At 38.3% G+C, this 19879-nt stretch overlaps 3 protein-coding genes and 1 long non-coding RNA gene across 6 annotated transcripts; 2 read left to right on the forward strand and 2 right to left on the reverse strand.

The window, feature by feature from the left end:
* Positions 1–696: 696 nt before the first annotated feature.
* On the reverse strand, positions 697–1565 carry LOC147493941 (uncharacterized). The gene is made up of 3 exons (XM_086567983.1): positions 1392–1565; positions 956–1258; positions 697–861 (listed from the first exon to the last, which is right to left on the reverse strand). The coding sequence occupies exons 1-3, from the start codon at positions 1563–1565 to the stop codon at positions 697–699; spliced, it is 642 nt and encodes a 213-aa protein (XP_086424109.1).
* Positions 1566–2405: 840 nt separating this feature from the next.
* Positions 2406–4566, forward strand: LOC147493942 (uncharacterized). Of its 2 annotated transcripts, XR_015199122.1 has the most exons (5): positions 2406–2539; positions 2716–2930; positions 3054–3152; positions 3241–3356; positions 3511–4566. It is a non-coding gene; the product is annotated as an uncharacterized LOC147493942 (long non-coding RNA). The 2 variants fall into 2 exon arrangements; XR_015199121.1 differs by lacking the exon at positions 2406–2539 and having other exon boundaries at positions 2597–2930.
* Positions 4567–5010: 444 nt separating this feature from the next.
* On the reverse strand, positions 5011–7150 carry LOC147493943 (putative polyamine transporter At3g13620). Its single transcript, XM_086566610.1, has one exon. The coding sequence runs from the start codon at positions 6594–6596 to the stop codon at positions 5451–5453; it is 1146 nt and encodes a 381-aa protein (XP_086422736.1). The 5' UTR covers positions 6597–7150; the 3' UTR covers positions 5011–5450.
* A 1409-nt stretch (positions 7151–8559) lies between these two features.
* Positions 8560–19622, forward strand: LOC147493944 (cytochrome P450 87A3-like). Of its 2 annotated transcripts, XM_086566121.1 has the most exons (9): positions 8863–9221; positions 17373–17688; positions 17768–17917; positions 18010–18261; positions 18369–18458; positions 18562–18640; positions 18842–18948; positions 19070–19197; positions 19288–19622. In XM_086566121.1, exons 1-9 carry the CDS (start codon positions 9022–9024, stop codon positions 19376–19378), a joined length of 1413 nt encoding a protein of 470 aa, XP_086422247.1. In that variant the 5' UTR covers positions 8863–9021; the 3' UTR covers positions 19379–19622. The 2 variants fall into 2 exon arrangements, with proteins under 2 accessions (XP_086422248.1, XP_086422247.1); XM_086566122.1 differs by lacking the exon at positions 18842–18948 and having other exon boundaries at positions 8560–9221.
* The last annotated feature ends 257 nt before the right edge of the window (positions 19623–19879 follow it).

Consider the following 19879-nt stretch of genomic DNA (forward strand, 5'->3'; position numbering starts at 1 on the left):
ATTTGACATAGAATTCGAGTTTGGAAAAGATCGATAAACGAGTTTGTTTAAAAATTGACAAACATCATCAGAGTTTAAAGAAACATGCGTAAACAAATTTGACAGGACATGACTAGATGGATGCCCAAGTCTTTTATGCAAAATTTGACTCTCAAGTAAATCACTAGTTTGACACGCCTTTTTATGCGACTTCAACAAATAGAGTCCATTGGAATAAATTCCTTCACCAATCGTCCTCTTCGACTTTCGATCCTGAAAGACGACAGAGTTAGGAGAAAAAATGACATCACAATTTAAAGAATTGGTAAATTTTCCAACATATAGAAGTTGAACAGGGAACGAAGGAACAACTAGAGCATCACTCTTGAGACTTTGATAAAAAAAAAATCCACTTGACCACTACCTAGAATGGGAATGGTGGAGCCATTGGCTATGGAAATATTATGTCACTCTTGGCTATTGACACAAAATTATGGACAGAGGCAGGGAAATTAACCATATGATCCAGTAGCCCCCGAATCAATTATCCATGAGTTACTATTTTCTGGCATAGTAAAATAGGCATGTAAATTACCTTTGACACATGAGTTGAGGCAAACTGACCTTTGCTAGATGACATGAACTTAGTGAGTTGTTGGAGAATTTGACTCAACTGATGACTAATATCTAAGTTGGACATTTATGTCTCGGCAACAGCTACATGCTCTTTCTTGGACAGTTCATTTTCCTTTTTAAGATGTGGATATAATTCCCAACAACGGTCCTTGGTGTGCCAGTTCTTTCCACAATGATCACAGTGAGACGGTTCCCTTTTTCCCTTACCTTTTTCGAATCCCTATGACTTCTTTCGAAAATCGTTTTCTACAAGTAATACAATAGATTCAGAGATTGAGGACTTTACCTCGGAGTTCATAGTTTTCTTCATTGTTTCCTCTCTATGAATAGTTGCACAAACAACAGCAACTGATGGAAGAGTGTTTTCGATTAGAATATTGCTTTCCATATTTTCATATTCTGGTTTAAGACTGCAAAATACTGTGAAGATTTTATCCTCTTCAACCCGTTTCAAAAGAGTCTTAGCATCTGTGGTGTGTGGACGATATATGTTTAACTCATCCCATAATTTCTTCAAATTCCCAAGGTGTTCTGTAAAAGTCTTCTCACCTTGTTGCAAAGCACTGATTGCGAGTTGAAGTTCAAACACACGGGCATAATTGTTCTGGTTTCCGTATAAATCTTCAATTGAATCCCACATCTCCTTTGCAGAATCAGAGAAAGTAAAAATACCAGCAATAGTAGACTCCATATATAGAATTGAGTAACCAAGATCAAACAAGCTGATCATTGGAAACCTAATTCTCATATTCGGCATCGTCAATGGCAGGACACACCTTTGCACCATTAATGAACTCTAATTTCCTCTTGCCACCAAGCGATAGTGAAATAGCCATAGACCAAGGTATATAGTTTGTTCCATTCAAGAGAATTGATGTCAGCTTCCAATCAGGATTAGAATCAGTCTTTGTTGTAACAGCAGACTTTGGGTTTGATTTTAGATCTGACATAGTGTATTGTGTTTATCTAGATTGATTTAGAGAAGAGATTAAGTGCTCTGCTCTAATACCATGTAGAATTAAACAACTAATTAAAGAGACAACACACAAGAATTGTAGTGGTTTGGTGCCAATGCAGCAACCTACGTCCACGTGAGAAGAAAGGTTTTGCTTGATTGATTTTGGTTTGTGTTACAGAGGTGTTTATATAGCATAACATGAGTGCATATTTGTGTCTTTTGTTTCTAAAAGGATTGAAGACTTTTCTTTATAGAAAACATATGAATCCAGTAATCTCTGTCAAAATCGACTAGGGCGCAACCCGCGCTCATATTAGTCTTGGGCAAGGCGCAATCTGTGCTCTTGCCTTGACGAACCTCCATTCGATTGAGCGCACCCTGCCCTCGACTTTGCCTAGCCAAGGGCGCGACCTGCGCCTGTCTTTTTCTTCTCCCACAAAAGTTCTATAGGCGTTTCTTCAGTTAACTTTAGGGTGAACTAGTGTTACCCCCACTAGATGAGCCAATTAGGATTCCCCCCCCCCACTAGATGAGTAGATGGGAAATTAGGGTCTCCCCCCTAAACAAACGGTCAACTTGGTTTGACCGTTAACTTTCAAGTTAAATAACTGAAAAATGACATAAATACCCCCACCTAATTAAAATTGAATATTTTCTTTTTGAAAACAATAAAGACATTTGTGTAATTTTCAATTGTTTGACTTGAAAGTTAACAGTCAAACCAAGTTGACCGTGTGTTTAGGAAAGACCCTAATTTCCCATATAGTGCTCATCTAGTGGAGGGGTAATACTAGTTAACCCTTAACTTTATTCAAATGTTAATAAGAATCTTGGAATTTTCAATGAATTCACGAAGAGCGGTATTTGTTTTCAATAGAGACGCGAACACCCTCAAGGCCTCAACTATTAATTGTTCAGATTTCAGGCATATTTTTTCGTTTTCCATGAATTTAGTTTGCATAATTGGTGAGTTGACCACATTACATAAGTATTACTTTCTTTGGTGGTGTCAGGCCTATCAATGTTGACAACAATTATTTCCTAGAATAATACAGCGCAAAGAACTCAAACAATGCATGCGGTCTCGAAGAGAATGTTATTGCTTGGGCAAAAATGCTTAGAACATTGTTTTAAATGGGCAGGTGGGTTGAAGAAAATCGTTTCGACAAGCTAAACTTTGCTAGGCAAAAGCAGGCTTGCTGTTATTTCTCTGCTGCAGCGACATTTTTTTCTCCACAGTTATCTGAAGCTCATATGGCATGGGCGAAAAATGGTGTTCTCACAACCGTGTTCGATGACTTCATTATATAGCATGTTCTAGAGAAGAACTATTAAACCTAGTTGATTTGATTGAGAAGTATGCTCACATTTTTGGTTCCTCTTCTTATATACGTTTTCCTTTGACTTTTGGATCTCTATTTGTTCATTATAATTTGTTCTACTGTTGAATCTTTTTAGTATTTAATTGTGAAACACACAGGTGGGACGGTGGTTCAGCTACTGATTTTTGCTCTGAACCAGTTGAGATATTATATCATGTGCCGAAAGAACCCAGATCATTCAAAAGCTCAAAGAAAACGTAACTTCTTTACCCCACCTCTTTCTTAGGGTTTAATTCAATTATTATTAATTTTATGATGTGTTGGAATTTCGTTACATTGTGCCAGGAACAACTGTGGAATAATATTGTCTTGACAGTGAGGCAATCGGCAGCACTTAATCGTGAAGGAGCTGAGAAATTTAAACCTAGACAACTTTCTAATGCCATTCACGAATAGATTTGGTAGGTTCACAATGGGAATATATGCATACAGCCTTTTGCTTCATCCGGAAGTACATAATAAGTTGTTGGTGTTTGTTGTAGGACTTCATGTTTCTCTTTTATGATTGGATGGAATGATGTTTAGGATTTAACCATTATGTGATGCTATTTACAGAAAGACAATGACGGGCCAAATATCTGATGCGTATCTGATGCGTTGTGGGGAGTGATTAGATCAACTGATGGGATGAAAAGTGAAATCAACGACACGGTAGAATCTGTATATAATAGGTTATTGAATCCAAAGGTGACGGAATCTTCCCCCCAGAGACCCTACTCTAGGTGACAGGGAAGCTTTAAATAACTATTCTGTTGCTACTTATGTCCCCTCGGCGAGCAGTTGCTTTGCCTTCCAAAGGCGTAAATGAAGCACCGATCGCTCTCGCATGGAATAATCGGCAAGTCAATGGCAATGAAGAACAAAAGGAGGATGTGCGACCGGTTATTCCCTATGATCAACCGGGTATTGAAGAAAAGGAGCATCGAGAATCGATTATCTTGTCTCCCCGTGGACGATGATCTAAGTGTTCCACCCGGTTTTGTCGCCTTTGTGAAAAGTGAGCCACCGTGTGATGGTGCTGATGATGATCCCGATGTCCCGCCTGGTTTTGGTTGATGGATATTAGAAGTGACTTTGTATGGTGCAATTTACCCTGTCTGGGAAATTTTCAGCAGATTGCTGCTGTCGTGATGCAAAGCTTCCGTAGTATTCATATTCACACGTCTTAGTTTCCTTTGAAGAGGCACTAGAATTTTTTTATGGTGAAAGAGGCACTAGAATGAAGTTGGTTTTTGGTTTGAACTGTGAGACTTGACAGGTTCTATTTTCATATGCAAGTTTGGCCGAAATCTGGATTTGTTTCTAAGCAAAAATAACCTGTTGAAGTATCTGAAGCCTGAAGGTACAGGTTCTGAAGCTCACAACCAAAGTAAAACTGTTAAGAAGGATTGCTTTTTGACTGTACATATTGTCTGCGGCTACTTCTGTAAGATGCTTGAAGCAAATGCAACACGTTCTTCCCAATTTCTATTTTTTATGAGTTTAAACTAACAAAGAAATGATTTTTGACCGTATATGTTTCCTCCACCACAAAGGTGTGTGTTCATCTGTATGTGTGTGCCCCAAAAATCTGTGATAAAATCATAGAACTCCAAGTGGGCTCAATTTGACATGTACCCATGTATTCCCCTTCTGTATTTCATTTATGTCTAACATGAATTATGAATATATGTAGCAATAACTTTAAGAAGAAAAACCAAGGCAAGAAAACTTCGTTTATCATTGCTGTGCTCGGTCAGCTTATAAAAAATGCACATATTTGGTTGATAAACTAGGAGAAGATGCATCAGAGACACATCCCGGCTTGCTAGACATGGTATATAAGTACCCTTCACTAAAAAGCTGAAAAAGGAAGAAAACAAAGCATTGCCATTTTATTTTTCCTTACAAATTAAACACTATAACAATCATGTACCATTACTGCATAAGTTGGAGTGCAGATACTAGAATTCTCAGCATCAAATATGGCGGGGAAAAATTATGTACAGGTTAATGAATCCAAACTTGGGAAGGATAGGGGTTAGGGAGGGGGCGGGAATTACGTACAAGTTAATGAATCCAAACTTGGGAAGGATATTACATAAAAAAAAAATTACAAATCCCTCTCAAATACAAAGGCAGACAAACCAGAGTTTATATGGACAATGGCTAAGCTTGCTTTACACTTCCATTTTCTTGAATAACTGTTACTGGGGTACTGGGGTGTTGGTGCCACTCTTCTTGGAGGCACTTGATTGCCCTGTAATGCTCCTACCCATGAACTTCCCTGCCTTGCTCGGCACGGTCGAGCGTCGAGGTAGCGCCGCAGACACGTCGACGCCACTCGTGGACCGTAGGCACGGGCATACCCTAATACATCACAATTCATAACAGTATTCACTCTAGCCAAAAAAAGAAGAAGCTAGTATTCACTAAAATTAATTCACAATCAAATAAGAGAATGTAATGCCTTTGGCTAGAACTAAAATAAAGAAAAACACATAAACATCCCTCAATTATTTCGCTTCTTGTTCCACTTCAGTATCATCATTCTTCTTTGTGAACTCCATCCAACCTTTAGACTTGATTACAGTCATTAACCAGTACAAAACAACACCCAGAAGAATTAGTGAACCACTAATCAAATAAACCATCTTAGTGGCAATACAACACACGTAGATAATAAACCCAGTTGGTATCAAACACATAATAGTTAACGCTGGAATTCCCAATGGCACCTTGTAAGGTCTATTCATGGTTGGATACTTCTTTCTCAACCATAAAAATGAAGCAAACTCCAAAATCATTCCAAAACTATATAAGAAATTTGCCGAAGATACTATATCAGTGAAGTTCAGATAAGATACACCAATGGTAAAAATAGTACAAACCAAGATCCCAATCCAAGGTGTATTGAAATAACGTGCTCTCCACCCAAAAAATCGAGGCAAAGTTCCCAAATCAGCCATACCCAAGAGCTGATATGAACTACTACTCAACTGTGCTTCAAATAATCCAATTGAAGACAACACCGAACCTACTTCTATCCAAATTTTTAACCAGTTACCTGCAATCAGATAACCTGCTTCTGCTAAATACCCATCGTCCCACACGCTCTGATTCACACTTAATGACCCGGTTGCTGCTAAAAGAGGAATTAGATATCCAAGACATGTTAAAATCCCAGCTGAAAACAATGCCTTAGGAAACGTACTTTGCGGTTTATCAACTTCACCAGCTAAAGTACTTGCATTATCCCAGAAATTCAAGTTCCAGAACAAAGTATTAAAATATAGAGTCCAATCTGTTTTCGTTCCTTTTTCGCCCAATGTAAGCCAACGTCGAGGCTGAATTTTGGGTATTGAAATAAAAGCCATAAGAACAAACGGCAAAAGAGAAATAATACCCAAAGAAACAGCACCATAACCAACAACGGTTAAGCCCATATAATTAAAAAAAGATAATACCAATGTTGCTCCCGTGATTGAGAGTGTTCGAGGCATACCACTTTGGAGAATTGGGAAAAGACGCTTCATATAATCAGCACAGAGAACAGGATAAGCAGCATTGTTAATAACACCACTAAGGAATTTTAAAGAACCCATCTGAAAAGCCCCAAAAGGGGCCAAAAGCTTCGTCAGCCCAAACAACATAACCACCATTATCAGGAAAAGAAGTAGCAAGTTCAGCAGTTATTAAGGCTTCTGGTATACTCCATATGAATGGGAAAACAAGAAAACCAATAATAGCTAAAAGAGGACCTGCTGCTTTAACTGTTGGTTCTTCACCAAAAGGACCACCAGAAACTGCAAAATAAATTAGAAACATAAGAGGTAACATTGTTAGCTTCTTAGATTTCGTCCCCCCTTTGGAATTAGGTTGATTTGCTTCTAGTTTGCTTTCATCAAGATAAGTGTCCATGTTTTTGGAACCTTGTTCTCCAGTTCCTGGGTTTTGAGAGTGGATTTCAAGCGCACTCATTGTGGGAAGACAAGTAGAAAAAATATATTTTTGAGAGACGAAATTAATGTAGAACAAGGAAAGTGTTAGTTTGGAGAAAGAGGAGTTCAATTTATGTCACTGGAAAAGAGTCGTGTGACTTGTTAATCCGTAATTCGTTATTATCTTTAACTAACAGAATCGTGTATATGCACTAAAGTAGGTCAAATTTGTTAACTCATAGAATCCTAACTTATTGGGAATCTAAAAATAAACAATCTATAGCTTGCGAAGGACAGTATTATGAAGATTCTTTATCCAATTATTAGTTAGGCCATAAAAAACTACCAAATCCAACACCCAAGGCCCAAAATATCGCTAAAATATGGGCGATATATATTGTTTTTTGGATATATGAATATGGATATATTTGATATATCTCAATCGAATATTGAATTTTTTTTTTCTGATATATATTATAATTTCTGATATGATAATATATATCGACTGATATATACGATATAAATTATTGATTTTGACCGATATTATTGATTTTGACCAAATATTATTGATTTTGACCGATATATTGATAATATTTCCGATATAATCGATGATATTTTTAATATATCAACACAAAACAAAATTTTAATTGGTCAACAAAAAATATATATCTCTGATATTTCTAATATATCTGATATATATCAGTTTTAAATATATCGAAATATTCACCGAATTCAATGTGATATTTTGGGCCTTGCTAATAGCTAAATGCATGCTATACCGATATTTAGGCAGATCCAACAAATCCAGTCAACGTAGAATCTGGGTCTAGTAGGGATCTTTTCTAAAAACGAATTTTAGTCCTGAGCCGGTCCATTAACATCTCCAAGTACCCATCCAATTGACGTGACGTCTTCGGTTTTACTAACTTCAAAAAGGTCCTGGCGGTAATCTTTGAATTTGACGTTGAAAATAACTAGAAAATATCAAAATAATGCTTTCTTGTCGTGGTCCAATCTTCAGTGGGCCGTGAAGTTTGCTCAGTGAGGGTCTGTTTATTCAAGTGGTTGTTGTTTGGGCTTTGGAGGTAGGCTCTGCCCTGTTTGTATCCGGAAGTTCCAATTTTCAGTAGGCGATGTTCAGTAGATCTATACAGCGAATGTTATACCAGCATTGATATTGGGAAATGAATGCTCGCGTGCATGTTTTAGAGATCAAATGATGACGTTGTTAACGGAAAATTTTATGTACATACATACTTGCTAAATTGTTGATGGTTTTTATTTTCTATATATTTTGGTTTTTTTTGTAAGTCGAATATTATATGATCTTTTGCGCATTGGGAGCTTCTTTCTCTTGCTTAATAAACGCATTATAAAATTTAATAATGTGAATTATTAGAATGCATCTTAAATATATCTTGTTGAGATTTAGGAACTGTCCTGTCCACTCATTTCTTACAACATTTCGGGCTTCCGAAATAATGTTAGAAGCTATGCTATGAAAAACAATGCACCCAACACCAGTGGCTATGTGGAGTACTTGTGTTAAGTCCACAGTGCTACTTTGTTTGTCAATACAAAGGCTTTTGTCTTCTCAGATGCATAGCTATTTTGCTTACCATGTATACTCAGTGTATATTGTTCCAGTGTAAAAAAAAACAAGTGCTTGTTTAGGTTCCGCACTGTACTAATTACTAGGCCCCCTGGAGACAATTCCTGGCTCCGCCATGGCGCCACTGCCCAACACCCTATCCTCGGCTCCTCAGTCCTCCCTCCTCACAGCCCTACATCCCCACCTCTCCCCCTTCATTTGTTAGAGTGGTTAAAAGTTGAGATATGGGGTGCCTATAAACATTACGGTGTTATTTTTCGTGGAAAAATGAGTACAAATATTTTTTACTTCGGAGTGCGCGTAGGAACACTGAATGTGGATTGTACTATTGTAGTAGTTGGAGAATGCGTTACTTAAGTAGTCAAAGTTTCTTACTTTCTTTGTTTCTTCCTAGGTGGTCGTGACAAAGCCAAGCACTAAAACATTGTCTATTTCAGATTTTGTGTTTAAGTATCTCTGTTCAAACTTTCAGCAAACCATACTCTATTACTGTTCGCTTCCTTGCATCTCTTACCATCTCTGCATTCAGAAGAGATGTGGTCTCTTTTTGTAATTGTTCTAGCTTTGGTCATTGTTTGCACGACTCATTGGGTGTATAGATGGAAGAATCCCATTTCTAATGGAAAACTCCCTCCTGGTTCCATGGGGTTGCCAATAGTAGGAGAAACCCTTTGCCTTTTTACATCACAATCGTCGTTCGACATTCACCCTTTCATCAAAAGTAGGATTAAAAGGTAACACAGTTGTCAGTTATTTAGCTTACATCTATCTAATAAGATAGGGTTTTTTTTTCCCACTACAGGACAAAACTATAATAAAGAACGGCCCAGATCTGTTTGACCAAGATCTAATGGTAGAGATGCGGTTTCATTTTAATTTCTTGAAAAGAGACAGAACGGCTCTCACTTAAACTGCCTCAGACAAAGGTTTAGTTATCCAAAAAAAAAACCAAAGGTTATCCAAAAAAAACAGAAATAAGCCATCAAAACCAAGTGTTCCTGATCTTGGGTGAATTGGAAAAACTCACTAAGGTGTATATACACACTTTCAGTGTATTTGGCTGTTGTAGTGTACGTTTACCACCGTTGTATTCTTATCAATATGGTTTTGGATGATGAGTCATGTTTTGACATATATTTTTTGATCATCAGACTTCACGGAATCAAGTTGAAAAACACTTGACATGCTCTCAAAATTTTATGCAAATTGTTTTACATGTGGCTGCGTATTGTGTCAAGATTTTGCTTTGTACTCTACACTGATGTGATCTAAAGATATTGTTAGAACTGTACAACGTCAAACCATGAACACTTCACAAGTTCAGAATCTAATTAACAACCCCTGCTAGCTTATTTGTTTAATCTGTCTTGGAAAAACCTCTTCCTAGCGAATCGTTTCCTTTTTCCCGATGGAGAAATTATTGGATTTTTCTCTTGGCCTGGAACAGAAGACGAGTACTCTCCAGAAGCCATTGATCAGCTAGAAGTTTTTGATATCCTATTTTATTTTTTAATAATTCAATTTAATGTTAATAAATGTTTTATGCTTATTTTCAAGTCCTTAACTAAATCTTAAACCATATTCGAGCATCCATATTCATTGGAAGAGTTGAAAGTTATTACAGAAGATGCAGTTGAAGTCAATGACAAGAATAGTCATGTTCGGTATAATTTACTGTACTTTGTATTTTGCTAATAAATTGTGTATTGTATGTTCAAGTGTTTAACGATAAGTGTACAATTCACAGGGTTACCTTTACGCCTACTGTTGAACATTGTAGCATGGCTACTATTATTGGGCTTTGTATACGTGTGAAACTTCTCAGGAGTCTTCCTTCGCGTTTTAAGGTATGCTTCTTATTTGGGTTTGTGTATCGTTGTGCATAATTTAATCCCCTTAACGTATGATCTTTAATTATGCGTGAAACTCTAAAATGCATGTATTTCATTTAAAATGCATGTATTTCATTTAAATGTGTCTTCGACAGAATATGTAGCCCTTTGAGTAAGGACCCTCTCATTTGTTAAGCCATGGAGGTCCACCTTAATGTCTTCCAATCATTCTTGCGTTTATTGTGGGTAACTTTGGTAGTGGGCAATACAAGTTTGCCTGCCTCTGTTTGATGAAATGATTATCAGGCATTGTAAGTGTATAAATATCATGTACTTGGTATTGCCCACTACCAAAAGACTGGACTGCCGCCATAAAATCGGATGTAATCCGAAAAGAAATAACCCTTGCTCCTTGGGTCATTGGTGCTAATGGGTGTTTTTGACAATAGCTAGAAAGAATTAGATATGATAAAACGCCTTACGTGGACTTAATTAGAATTAGAATTTTCTTTGTTAATTCCTAGATATATCTCGACAACTCAAACTCTTGCCAATTTGTTATAATTTCAATATCTAATAGGAAGTGGAGAATCCTTTTATTTAATAGGAAGTGATTTTATTTAAATTGACCGCTCGTATAAGTGAAGGCAATTTCTTACTTCGTTCCACTGGTGGTCTTACTTCAGTGTGAAAAGTCTACGAGCATTGCTGGTTGGTTTCCTTTTTTTATATTTACTACTTTGAGTCTTCGCTGTGCTCTTTGATTAGAGCTCCGTTTTGATTCTTTAACTTTGTGTGTTTCCAAATTTTTGCGAATTGACGCTTCCTAGGCAATCATGGTTAAAGAGCGCATTGAAGAGAGAGGAAGGGAATCGTTAGTTCACCCAGTCAATTCCATAGCAGAACCTCCCAATCTGGTATATGTGCCTCCACATCGAAGAAATATTGTGTCTCCTAATCTCGGTATATGTGCCTCCTAATCAAGATCAATCGCGACTCCCAATATTTTATTTGTTGTGCCTCCTAATCGAAGACCTAATGCGGCTCCGAATAGGTTATCTGTTGTTGTGCCTCCTAATCGAAGATCTAATGCGGCTCCGAATTGGTTATCTGTTGTGCCTTCTAATCGAAAATCTCCCGCAGCTCTTAATAGGTTATCACGTCGTGCCTCCTAATCGAAGCTCTCCTGCGGCTCTTAATAGGTTATCCATTGTGCCTCCTAATCGACTATCTCCCGCAGCTCCTAATGTGTTATCTCCGTCAAGCCTCCTAATCGAAGATCTACCGCGGCTCCCCAATCTCTTATCTATTGTGCCTCCCACCAAAGCTTCTATTGCACCTCCTAATCGGAGATCTATTGCACAACGCCTTCAAGAGAAAAAGATATCGATCAAAGGACTATAGCACAACAAAATCGAAGACGGAGGAGGGAAAAGACGTTATGTCCCGATTACATATCGATTCCTTTAAGAAAACGAGGTCAACGTCTGCGGTTGGGTCCTCTTCATCTATCACGGAAGATGTCACAATGCAAAGTTGTGAGGATAACACTATGTAAGTCAAGTGCTTAAATTCTCACTCTTTTGTTAGGTTTCAACATACCGTAAAAGCGTGATATATCATAGGTCTATTTTGCGCAGTGATCATGATATGACCGGATTTGATGAAAGTGAAGAAGAAATTCTTAATCCTCATAGAGCCCATGTGCTTCCTCGCTCCAAATCGCCACTTTCTTTCTCGGGAAAGATGGATGTTCTCTGTCCATTTTGTTCGCCCTTCATTGGAAAGATGAACGTTATCAAAATCAAGGCGAACCGACCTTTATTTGGAACTTGTCAAGCATTAAAGGAAAAGTTAAGCTACCGCTTCTTTCTCCATTTGCCTTTGGCACTTAAATCTTTATTCGAAGGATCTAATAAACGTGCAAGATTATTCCGCGGAGCGATTCGCAATATAATGTGTGTAATGCCTTTACCGCCTTGGTTGCAAATTTAACGATCGTGTGTTACATGGGCGTGGTCCAACCTCATTCATTCATCCATGGGGAGTTCGCGGCACCAAATCGGTTCATTGTTGCCCGATCCGGGGATGGAACCTAAGTTTTCGCAACTTTATATTTATGATCCCCTAGTCGCTTTGGATCACCGCTACAATCGCAACCCGAATTTGTCAAGAGAAGTGTTGAAAACCGTACAAGAAACTCTTCCGCACTCCACAAGTTTTGTGATATCTATAAGCAAGCATTTGAGGTTTTAATCGAAAATGCTTCGAGAATAACAATGTTCCGGTCCATCTACACTATGATCCGCGTTGGATAGACGAAGGTACAATCTTCCGACAACCGATGAGATTGCGGTGATATTGCACGGAGATGGGAGTAAGGTTGATGCCATGCGTGATATTGTACTTCGCTTTCGAGGAGGGGGCATGAGTTGGAACGGATAAGCGAATGCCATCCCGCTTTATTTGCCTTTTGCATTATGTTCTTCTTTTCCTTATGGGGATTTGGGTTGGTCACCCGATTTGAAGTTGTGGGGCCAAGAGAAATGCTCCAAGTAATGCAAGACTCACCCAATTATTGTATTACGCCTACCGCTTGTTTGAACGACCCACGAAGTACTCATCCATCTTGCTAGGGTGTAAATTGTTGCATGAATTTTTGGTTGATGCTTGGGCTGCATATGAAGCGAGAACCGTCTGCGATACATTAGACTAAATCAAGACACCATCCGCTTCGGATGTGTACAAGTGCTTGACGATGTTGCACTTGAGGGATTAAGTCCCCGATCAAATTGGCCAACGGTTCATTTTGCCTTCCTCGCATGTTGGAAGTCCAAGGCACATGTACGAGATTTTTCGTGATTCAATGGCTATCACCCCAGGCACTATAAGCACCCGGATATTTTTCTTACGGTGGATCGCAAACCCTAATTGGCGTGAAATTAAAGATGCGCTCAAGGAACACCGTGACTTCGACAATTTCGCCCTGAAATAGTTGCAACGGTATTCGAAATAAAACGAAAAGCAATTATGAAAGAAATCTTGAAGAATGATATCTTCGGGTAGGGTGGTTGCATATGTCTATACCATTGAATTTCAAAAGCGGTCTTCCACACATGCATTGCCTTTTATTTCTCGCGCATGATGACAAGATCCAAAAAATGAGCAAGTGGATAAATTTGTATGTGCGATTCCTGCACTCCAGACACCCCCCCCCCGCATTGTTTGAAACAGCGGAAGAAGTGCATGGTTCATGGCCCCCGTGGTGATCGAGATCCGAAAGTGCTTCATGTATGGAAAATGGTCGATGCACCAAAGCCTATCCAAAAGAGTTTGTGGAGGAAACAATTATGGATAAAAAAGGGTACTCCATTTACCGGGCGCGAATCGGCAAGAAATATTTTGTGAAGAGGAGGAATAAAATGGTTAAAGTTGATAATGGAGATGTTGTTCCCTACAATGCATATCCGTGCGAAATGTTTGACCGCCATATCAATGTTGAAGTTTGTGCATCGTGTCAAAAATTTGTTAAATATATTAACAAGTACATCTACAAAGGCTATGACAAAGCAACAAGGTGGTGGCGGGGAACAAATGATGAGATTCAAAGAATATATCGATGCAAGGTACATTGGACCAACCGTAGGCGCATGGCATCTATTTCAGAATCCAATGCATAAAGAGTTTCCAAGTGTCCAACGATTGGCTTCATTTGGAAGGCATGCATAGGGTTGTTTTCAATAGCAAAGAGCCCATGGATGCAATTCTTGCCCGAGCCGGAGACCAAACCTCAACACCGGACTTTTCTTTAAGTGTTGTCTTTGAAGATCCAAATGCACGAGCATTTACCTATCAAGAATTTCCAAGACACTATGTTTTTCACAAAGACTCTCAAGAGTGGACTCCTAGGACTCGGGGACCTTCCATTGGTAGGATGTATTTTGCAAGCCCCAATGCCGGGAGAGGTTTTATCTACGCTTGCTACTTTCATCGTTGTAAAAGGGCCTACCTCCTTTGCATATCTTTATAAAGTTGGTGATACCGTGTACAAATTACATACAAAGAAGCATGTATTGCCCCTGCTGGTTGGAAGTCGATGATGAGTGGATACAATGCCTAGAAAGAGGCGATAATGAAAACCGGATATCAACTACGGAGGTTGTTTTGTGTAATTCTTTTAGAGTGTCATCCGTTACTTACCGGATCTACTTTGGAGCAAATTTGCATCGAAAGTATATGTGATGATCTTGACACACGGCTTCAACAAAGCACGACATCCCGATCCAACCGATGAGCAAATAACAGATTACGGCTTATATCTGGTGGAACAAATCCTTTTAGAATCTGGGAAGACATTGGAAGATTTCCCGCCCATGCCAAAGCAAAAGGAGGATTGGAGCAAAATTGTTGGCAATAGGCTCATTTGGGAGCAACGCCAACTTCAAAGATGAAGGCATAGGAGAAGAGGGTCGAGTTGATGTGAGTCGCCTTAATGCCGAACAACTTCATGCTTATAATTTCACGTGGACCGATTCAAGATATGGTGACAAGGGCAAACTTTTCTTTTTGAATGGAGCGGTTGTACAGGGAAAACTTTTTGTATAATACAATTGCAAAGGCCGCAAAGACGGGTCTTATTGTCATCATGGTGGCATCATCGAATTGCATCTCTGCATATTATGCGGTGGACGACCGCCATTCTACATTTAAAATTCCAATTGATGTGATGGATACCACTTTTGGCGGCTTCACTAAACATTCGACCTTTGTCGACCTATTTAAAGAAACAAAACTAATTGTTTGGGACGAGGTGCCCATGCAACATAGATACCGTGGTTGAGGCAAAGGGATAGAACACTTCAAGATATTTGTGGAAACAAGAAGATATTTGGTGGTATCACTACGCTTCTTGGTGGTGATTTTCGACAAACACCGCTGTTATACCGTTAGGCGAGAGAGCAATTTGTTGGTGCATCACTACGGTAAACCTTTGGAGTTATTTAGAAGTTTTGCACTTGGTACGTAACATGCGGCTTGAAATGGCAGAGTCCGAGAATGTCGAATTCGCCGATTTTTTGTTGGAGGTGTGCTACTAATGCCTTCTAATTAGAATGTTTTTTTTTCTCCATTAGTTCCATATATAAACTTAACTATTTTAGAAACTAATGAATTCATTTTTGCTTTGATTCATTTAGATTGGTTCGAATCCCAAAGAATGCGTACAATTGCGAATGGAATACGCAAATGTACCAATATCCAAGAACTCATCTTCTCTCGCCTATCCCCAATTGGATGTTATGGACACACCGCTCCAAATTTCTTAACCGACGCACTATTCTTGCCGCCGTAATGATGATGTGAGTGCAATTAATGAGGTTGCAATCAATTTGTTTCTGGTGAAGCATTGAGTATTTGGCGGCAGATAAAATCATCGAAGATGATATTGATAATCCAAGTGGGGCTCACTATCCCACCGAAGTTTCTAAACTCCCTCGACCCTTTCTAGCTTACCACCTTTCAATCTCAAGTTAAAACCCGATGCCCTATAATGTTGCTTTCGGGAACATAGCACCTAAAGATGGCCTTTGCAATGGGACACGACTTATGGTGCTTCAATGTGCGATAAAGTCCTTCAAGCTAAAATTTTGACCGGAGAGAAAGCCGGAAATCCGGTACTCATCCCAAGAATATCTCGGCTCCCTCAAATGCAGAGTTGCCTTTCAAACTATCAAGACGACAATTCCCACGCTTCGACTAGCTTATGCCATGACAATTAATAAGTCGCAAGGGTCGATTGAAATATGTTGGCATTGATTTGAGGACACCGGTTTTCACCATGGGCAACTCTATGTGGCCATGTCCGGATGTACTTCTTCAAAAGAATATCCGTTTTCTTCCACCTAATGCAAGAAAAATTGTACTACAAATGTCGATACCCGAAGTTCTTCTCTAAGGACATCGATACCAATGAGAAAAGGCAAGTGAGAAATTAAAGAATGTTACTTTTATTGGTTTAGAAAATAAATAATATATTGTATCCATATATATGCTATGTAAGTTTTATGATAGTTTTTTTTTGTTGATGATAAGCGTGGATACTTAAAAAATAAGAATAGAGATTATTTTATTTTGAAAACCATCTCTTTTTGTAAACAATATGCTAAATGTATCAAGTCTAAAAAAATCATGTGTATGTGGTTTGTTTGCGGTGTACCAAGTTAAATTGCCATAATTTTTTCCCAAATGACATGATTGTAGTCTTTGCTCCATGGCGGATTTATCCATATGGTAGCGAGAATGGTGTGAAACGATGTGCATAGAGAGGAGAATGAGAGAAATGAGGAACTTCGATAAGTGGGTGGAGTATTTATTTTATTTTATTTTTCCCTTTCGTTACTAGAATTAGCCCCGTGAAAAATTATGCAAAAGTCTTCTTTAATGTTTAATGAGTTGTCTTTTTAGTTTTAGAAGTAATTTGTGTTATGTATAAATATGAAGTTATATATTTTGGTATGGTTGATCTATGAGAATTGTATTGTTTGATTTTCGTGGTTATGACAGATTTTAGGTTTTTTGAAATGTTGAAAATACAAAGGAGACTCTGCTGGATTTTTTTATTTTTTTTAAAAAAAAATGATGATGCTCTTAATTGAAGACTCTCTCCCTTTATTTTCATCATTCTCATTCTGATATGTATTGAATTAATGAATGTATAAGGGTATGTGTAATGAGTTGGTTTGTGATAAATGAAATGCATAGAATTGCAATAATTAAACTCACTTGAGTATGCATATGAAATGATTATGAAGTATAAAACTGTTGGAAATGGTTATATCATCGATCCAATGCTACCATAGAGATGGTCTCTCTTGGGGTGTTGTTTAAAAGCAATGCGTCTAGAGTGCCGACTGGCACGGGCATTCACTAGTATTAAACATTACAAAGTTATGTTGATCTATCTTGTACCTTAAAGTACTATATTTGATATATATGTGAAGTTTGAGTGGAATCAACAATGTGTACGCGTTGATGACGCCCCTTTTTATTACTCAGATATGGGCCAGTTTTCAAGACTAATTTAGCGCGACGGCCAATTGTGATATCCACAGACCCAGAATTTAGTCATTTCATCTTTCAACAAGAAGGTAATTCAGTTGAATTATATATATGGTTCTTGGATTATTTCAAGAACCTTATTGAGAAGAAGAATTTGAATATTCACAAGTACGTCAGAAACATGGTTTTGGATTACTTTGGTACGGAGAAACAAAAGGAAAGACTTCTAATGGAAATGGAAGAGATGGCGCGGAGAAATATTGGCATTTGGTCTAAACAGGCTTCCATCGAAGTGAAAGAAGTCACTACAACTGTGAGTTATGCTTCCTAGACTGTTCTTATTCCATTGCTGTTTTTTCTTGTTTAATTGATTGTTACATTATAACTGGTAGATGGCATTCGGTTTGGCTTCGAAGAAACTACTAAGTTACGATCCAAACAATCATTTGGAAAATTTGAAGGACATGTTCACTGGGTTCTTACAAGGCCTCATGGCCTTTCCATTGAACGTCCCTGGGACTGCATACCATAAGTGTCTCAAGGTATTACTAGGTACTAATTATAGTCTATTGTTTTGTGTACATAGCTCAATTTTCTGTGGACTTAATTGGTATTGACTTCTAAATTTGTTCAGGATCAAGGCAGGGCTATGAAAGTACTCAAGGATATGGTAGAGGAGAGATTTAATTCTCCCGGTAGCCAACATCAGGATTTCCTTGATGTTGTCATTGAGGAGATGAAAAAAGATGAACCTGTCTTTAATGTAGAAGGGGCAGCTTATCTTGTCTTCGCAATTCTTTTAGCCAGCTTTGAGACAATCTCTCTGGCTCTAACCTTAGCAATCAAGTTTATTTCAGAACACCCCGTGGTGCTGAAGGAATTAAAGGTTCTGCAACTCTCAAATAATAAATTTCTGCCAGCCATGTCAGATCAATTTGATCGATTTGATTTGAAGTATTGGTTGTTGTTGTTGTTGGGCTTTTCCCCCTCCAGAATGAACATGAAAGGATTCTTAGATGCAGGCAAAATGTGAATTCTCAAATCACATGGAATGAATATAAATCCATGACTTTCACATCTCATGTGAGTCCAGAAATATTGAGATAACATCTATCCTATTTCATGTTGTATAATGTCACATGGTCTAACAGAAATTTGGTTCGTTTTTCATCTTTTTTATACACAGGTAATCGATGAAACACTTAGGCTTGGAAACATTGCTCCGTTGATTTTTAGAAGAGCTACAAAAGATATTCAAGTAGGCGGTAAGTGAACCATCCAGAAAATTAGCAGTTTCATTTTTTATTCTTTTGTGTTTTAAGAGGATCTCTCTAATCAAATGAAAGCCGTAGCAAGCCTGCAATCAAGTTCCCTTTTGAAAGGGAACTGTGAGCACATTACATGCCATAGCAGACTATTAACTAGTCACCTTATGATACTGCATTTTGGATGATTCATTTCAACAGGATACACAATTCCATCAGGTTGGGCAATCGTGGTCTGCCCTCCTGCCATTCATCTGAACCCTGAGAAGTACGAAGATCCCCTTGCCTTCAATCCATGGCGATGGGAGGTGGGTGCTTATTGTAGCCTTTTCAAGTGTATTTGTTGGACTGCTGCTTGTATATGTATAAGCAATAGCAGTACTAATACAAAGCTGGTTTTAAATATTTTCTTGTTGTTGCCTTTAAAAGGGCCAAGGATCAAACACAGCATCAAAGAATTTCATGCCTTTCGGTGGCGGAATGAGATTATGCGCTGGCTCAGAGTACACAAAGCTGCAAATATCTGTGGTGCTCCATTTTTTGGTCACGAAATACAGGTAAAACTTTCCCTAAAGTGCTCTGTAAAATTGGTTCGTTGAATGTGTAAACATTCACATAGCAGTACTTTAACCTTGCAAAATTCTTAGGTGGACCAATATCAAGGGAGGAGAAATAGTTCAGACTCTTGGGATAGCATTTCCAAATGGTTTACACATCAAAGTTACTGAAAATAATTAAAAGTGCTCTTAAAGAACAACGACAGTTACATGTGTATATTCTGTCGAGGTACCTCTGTTTACAAATTTTCTAAAAGTTATACTGTGTATCATGGTGCTCTGCCTTCAATTTGAATTAGGTAAAGCTTCCGTCTATTGTAAGTTTGTAATACTTTTGATTCCATTGAGAACCATGGCTTTGAGCGTACTTCTTGGAATTGAATGAACCATTCTTCCAGTTTCACAATGAAGGTTGCTTCAACTCACCACCCTCAACTTCTTGTCATCGTAATGTTAGTAGGTATGTAACTTAAAGCTCGGCCACCTTTGAAAACTATGTTCACAATTGAGTGAGTGCACTCGATGATCCTATGCCTGCTTAAGGATTTCAACACAATCTTTTCTGGTTGTACCCAGAGTTAAATTGCCTAAACAATGTCAGTGGCGAGATGAATTGGTAAAGATTGGTATCAGGTCTTACAATAGTATGCAACCCTTTGAGAAGTTCCCTAATACGTAGTTA

This window comes from Coptis chinensis, chromosome 6, assembly GCF_015680905.1.
Source record: "Coptis chinensis isolate HL-2020 chromosome 6, ASM1568090v1, whole genome shotgun sequence".
NCBI classification, from domain to species: domain Eukaryota; kingdom Viridiplantae; phylum Streptophyta; class Magnoliopsida; order Ranunculales; family Ranunculaceae; genus Coptis; species Coptis chinensis.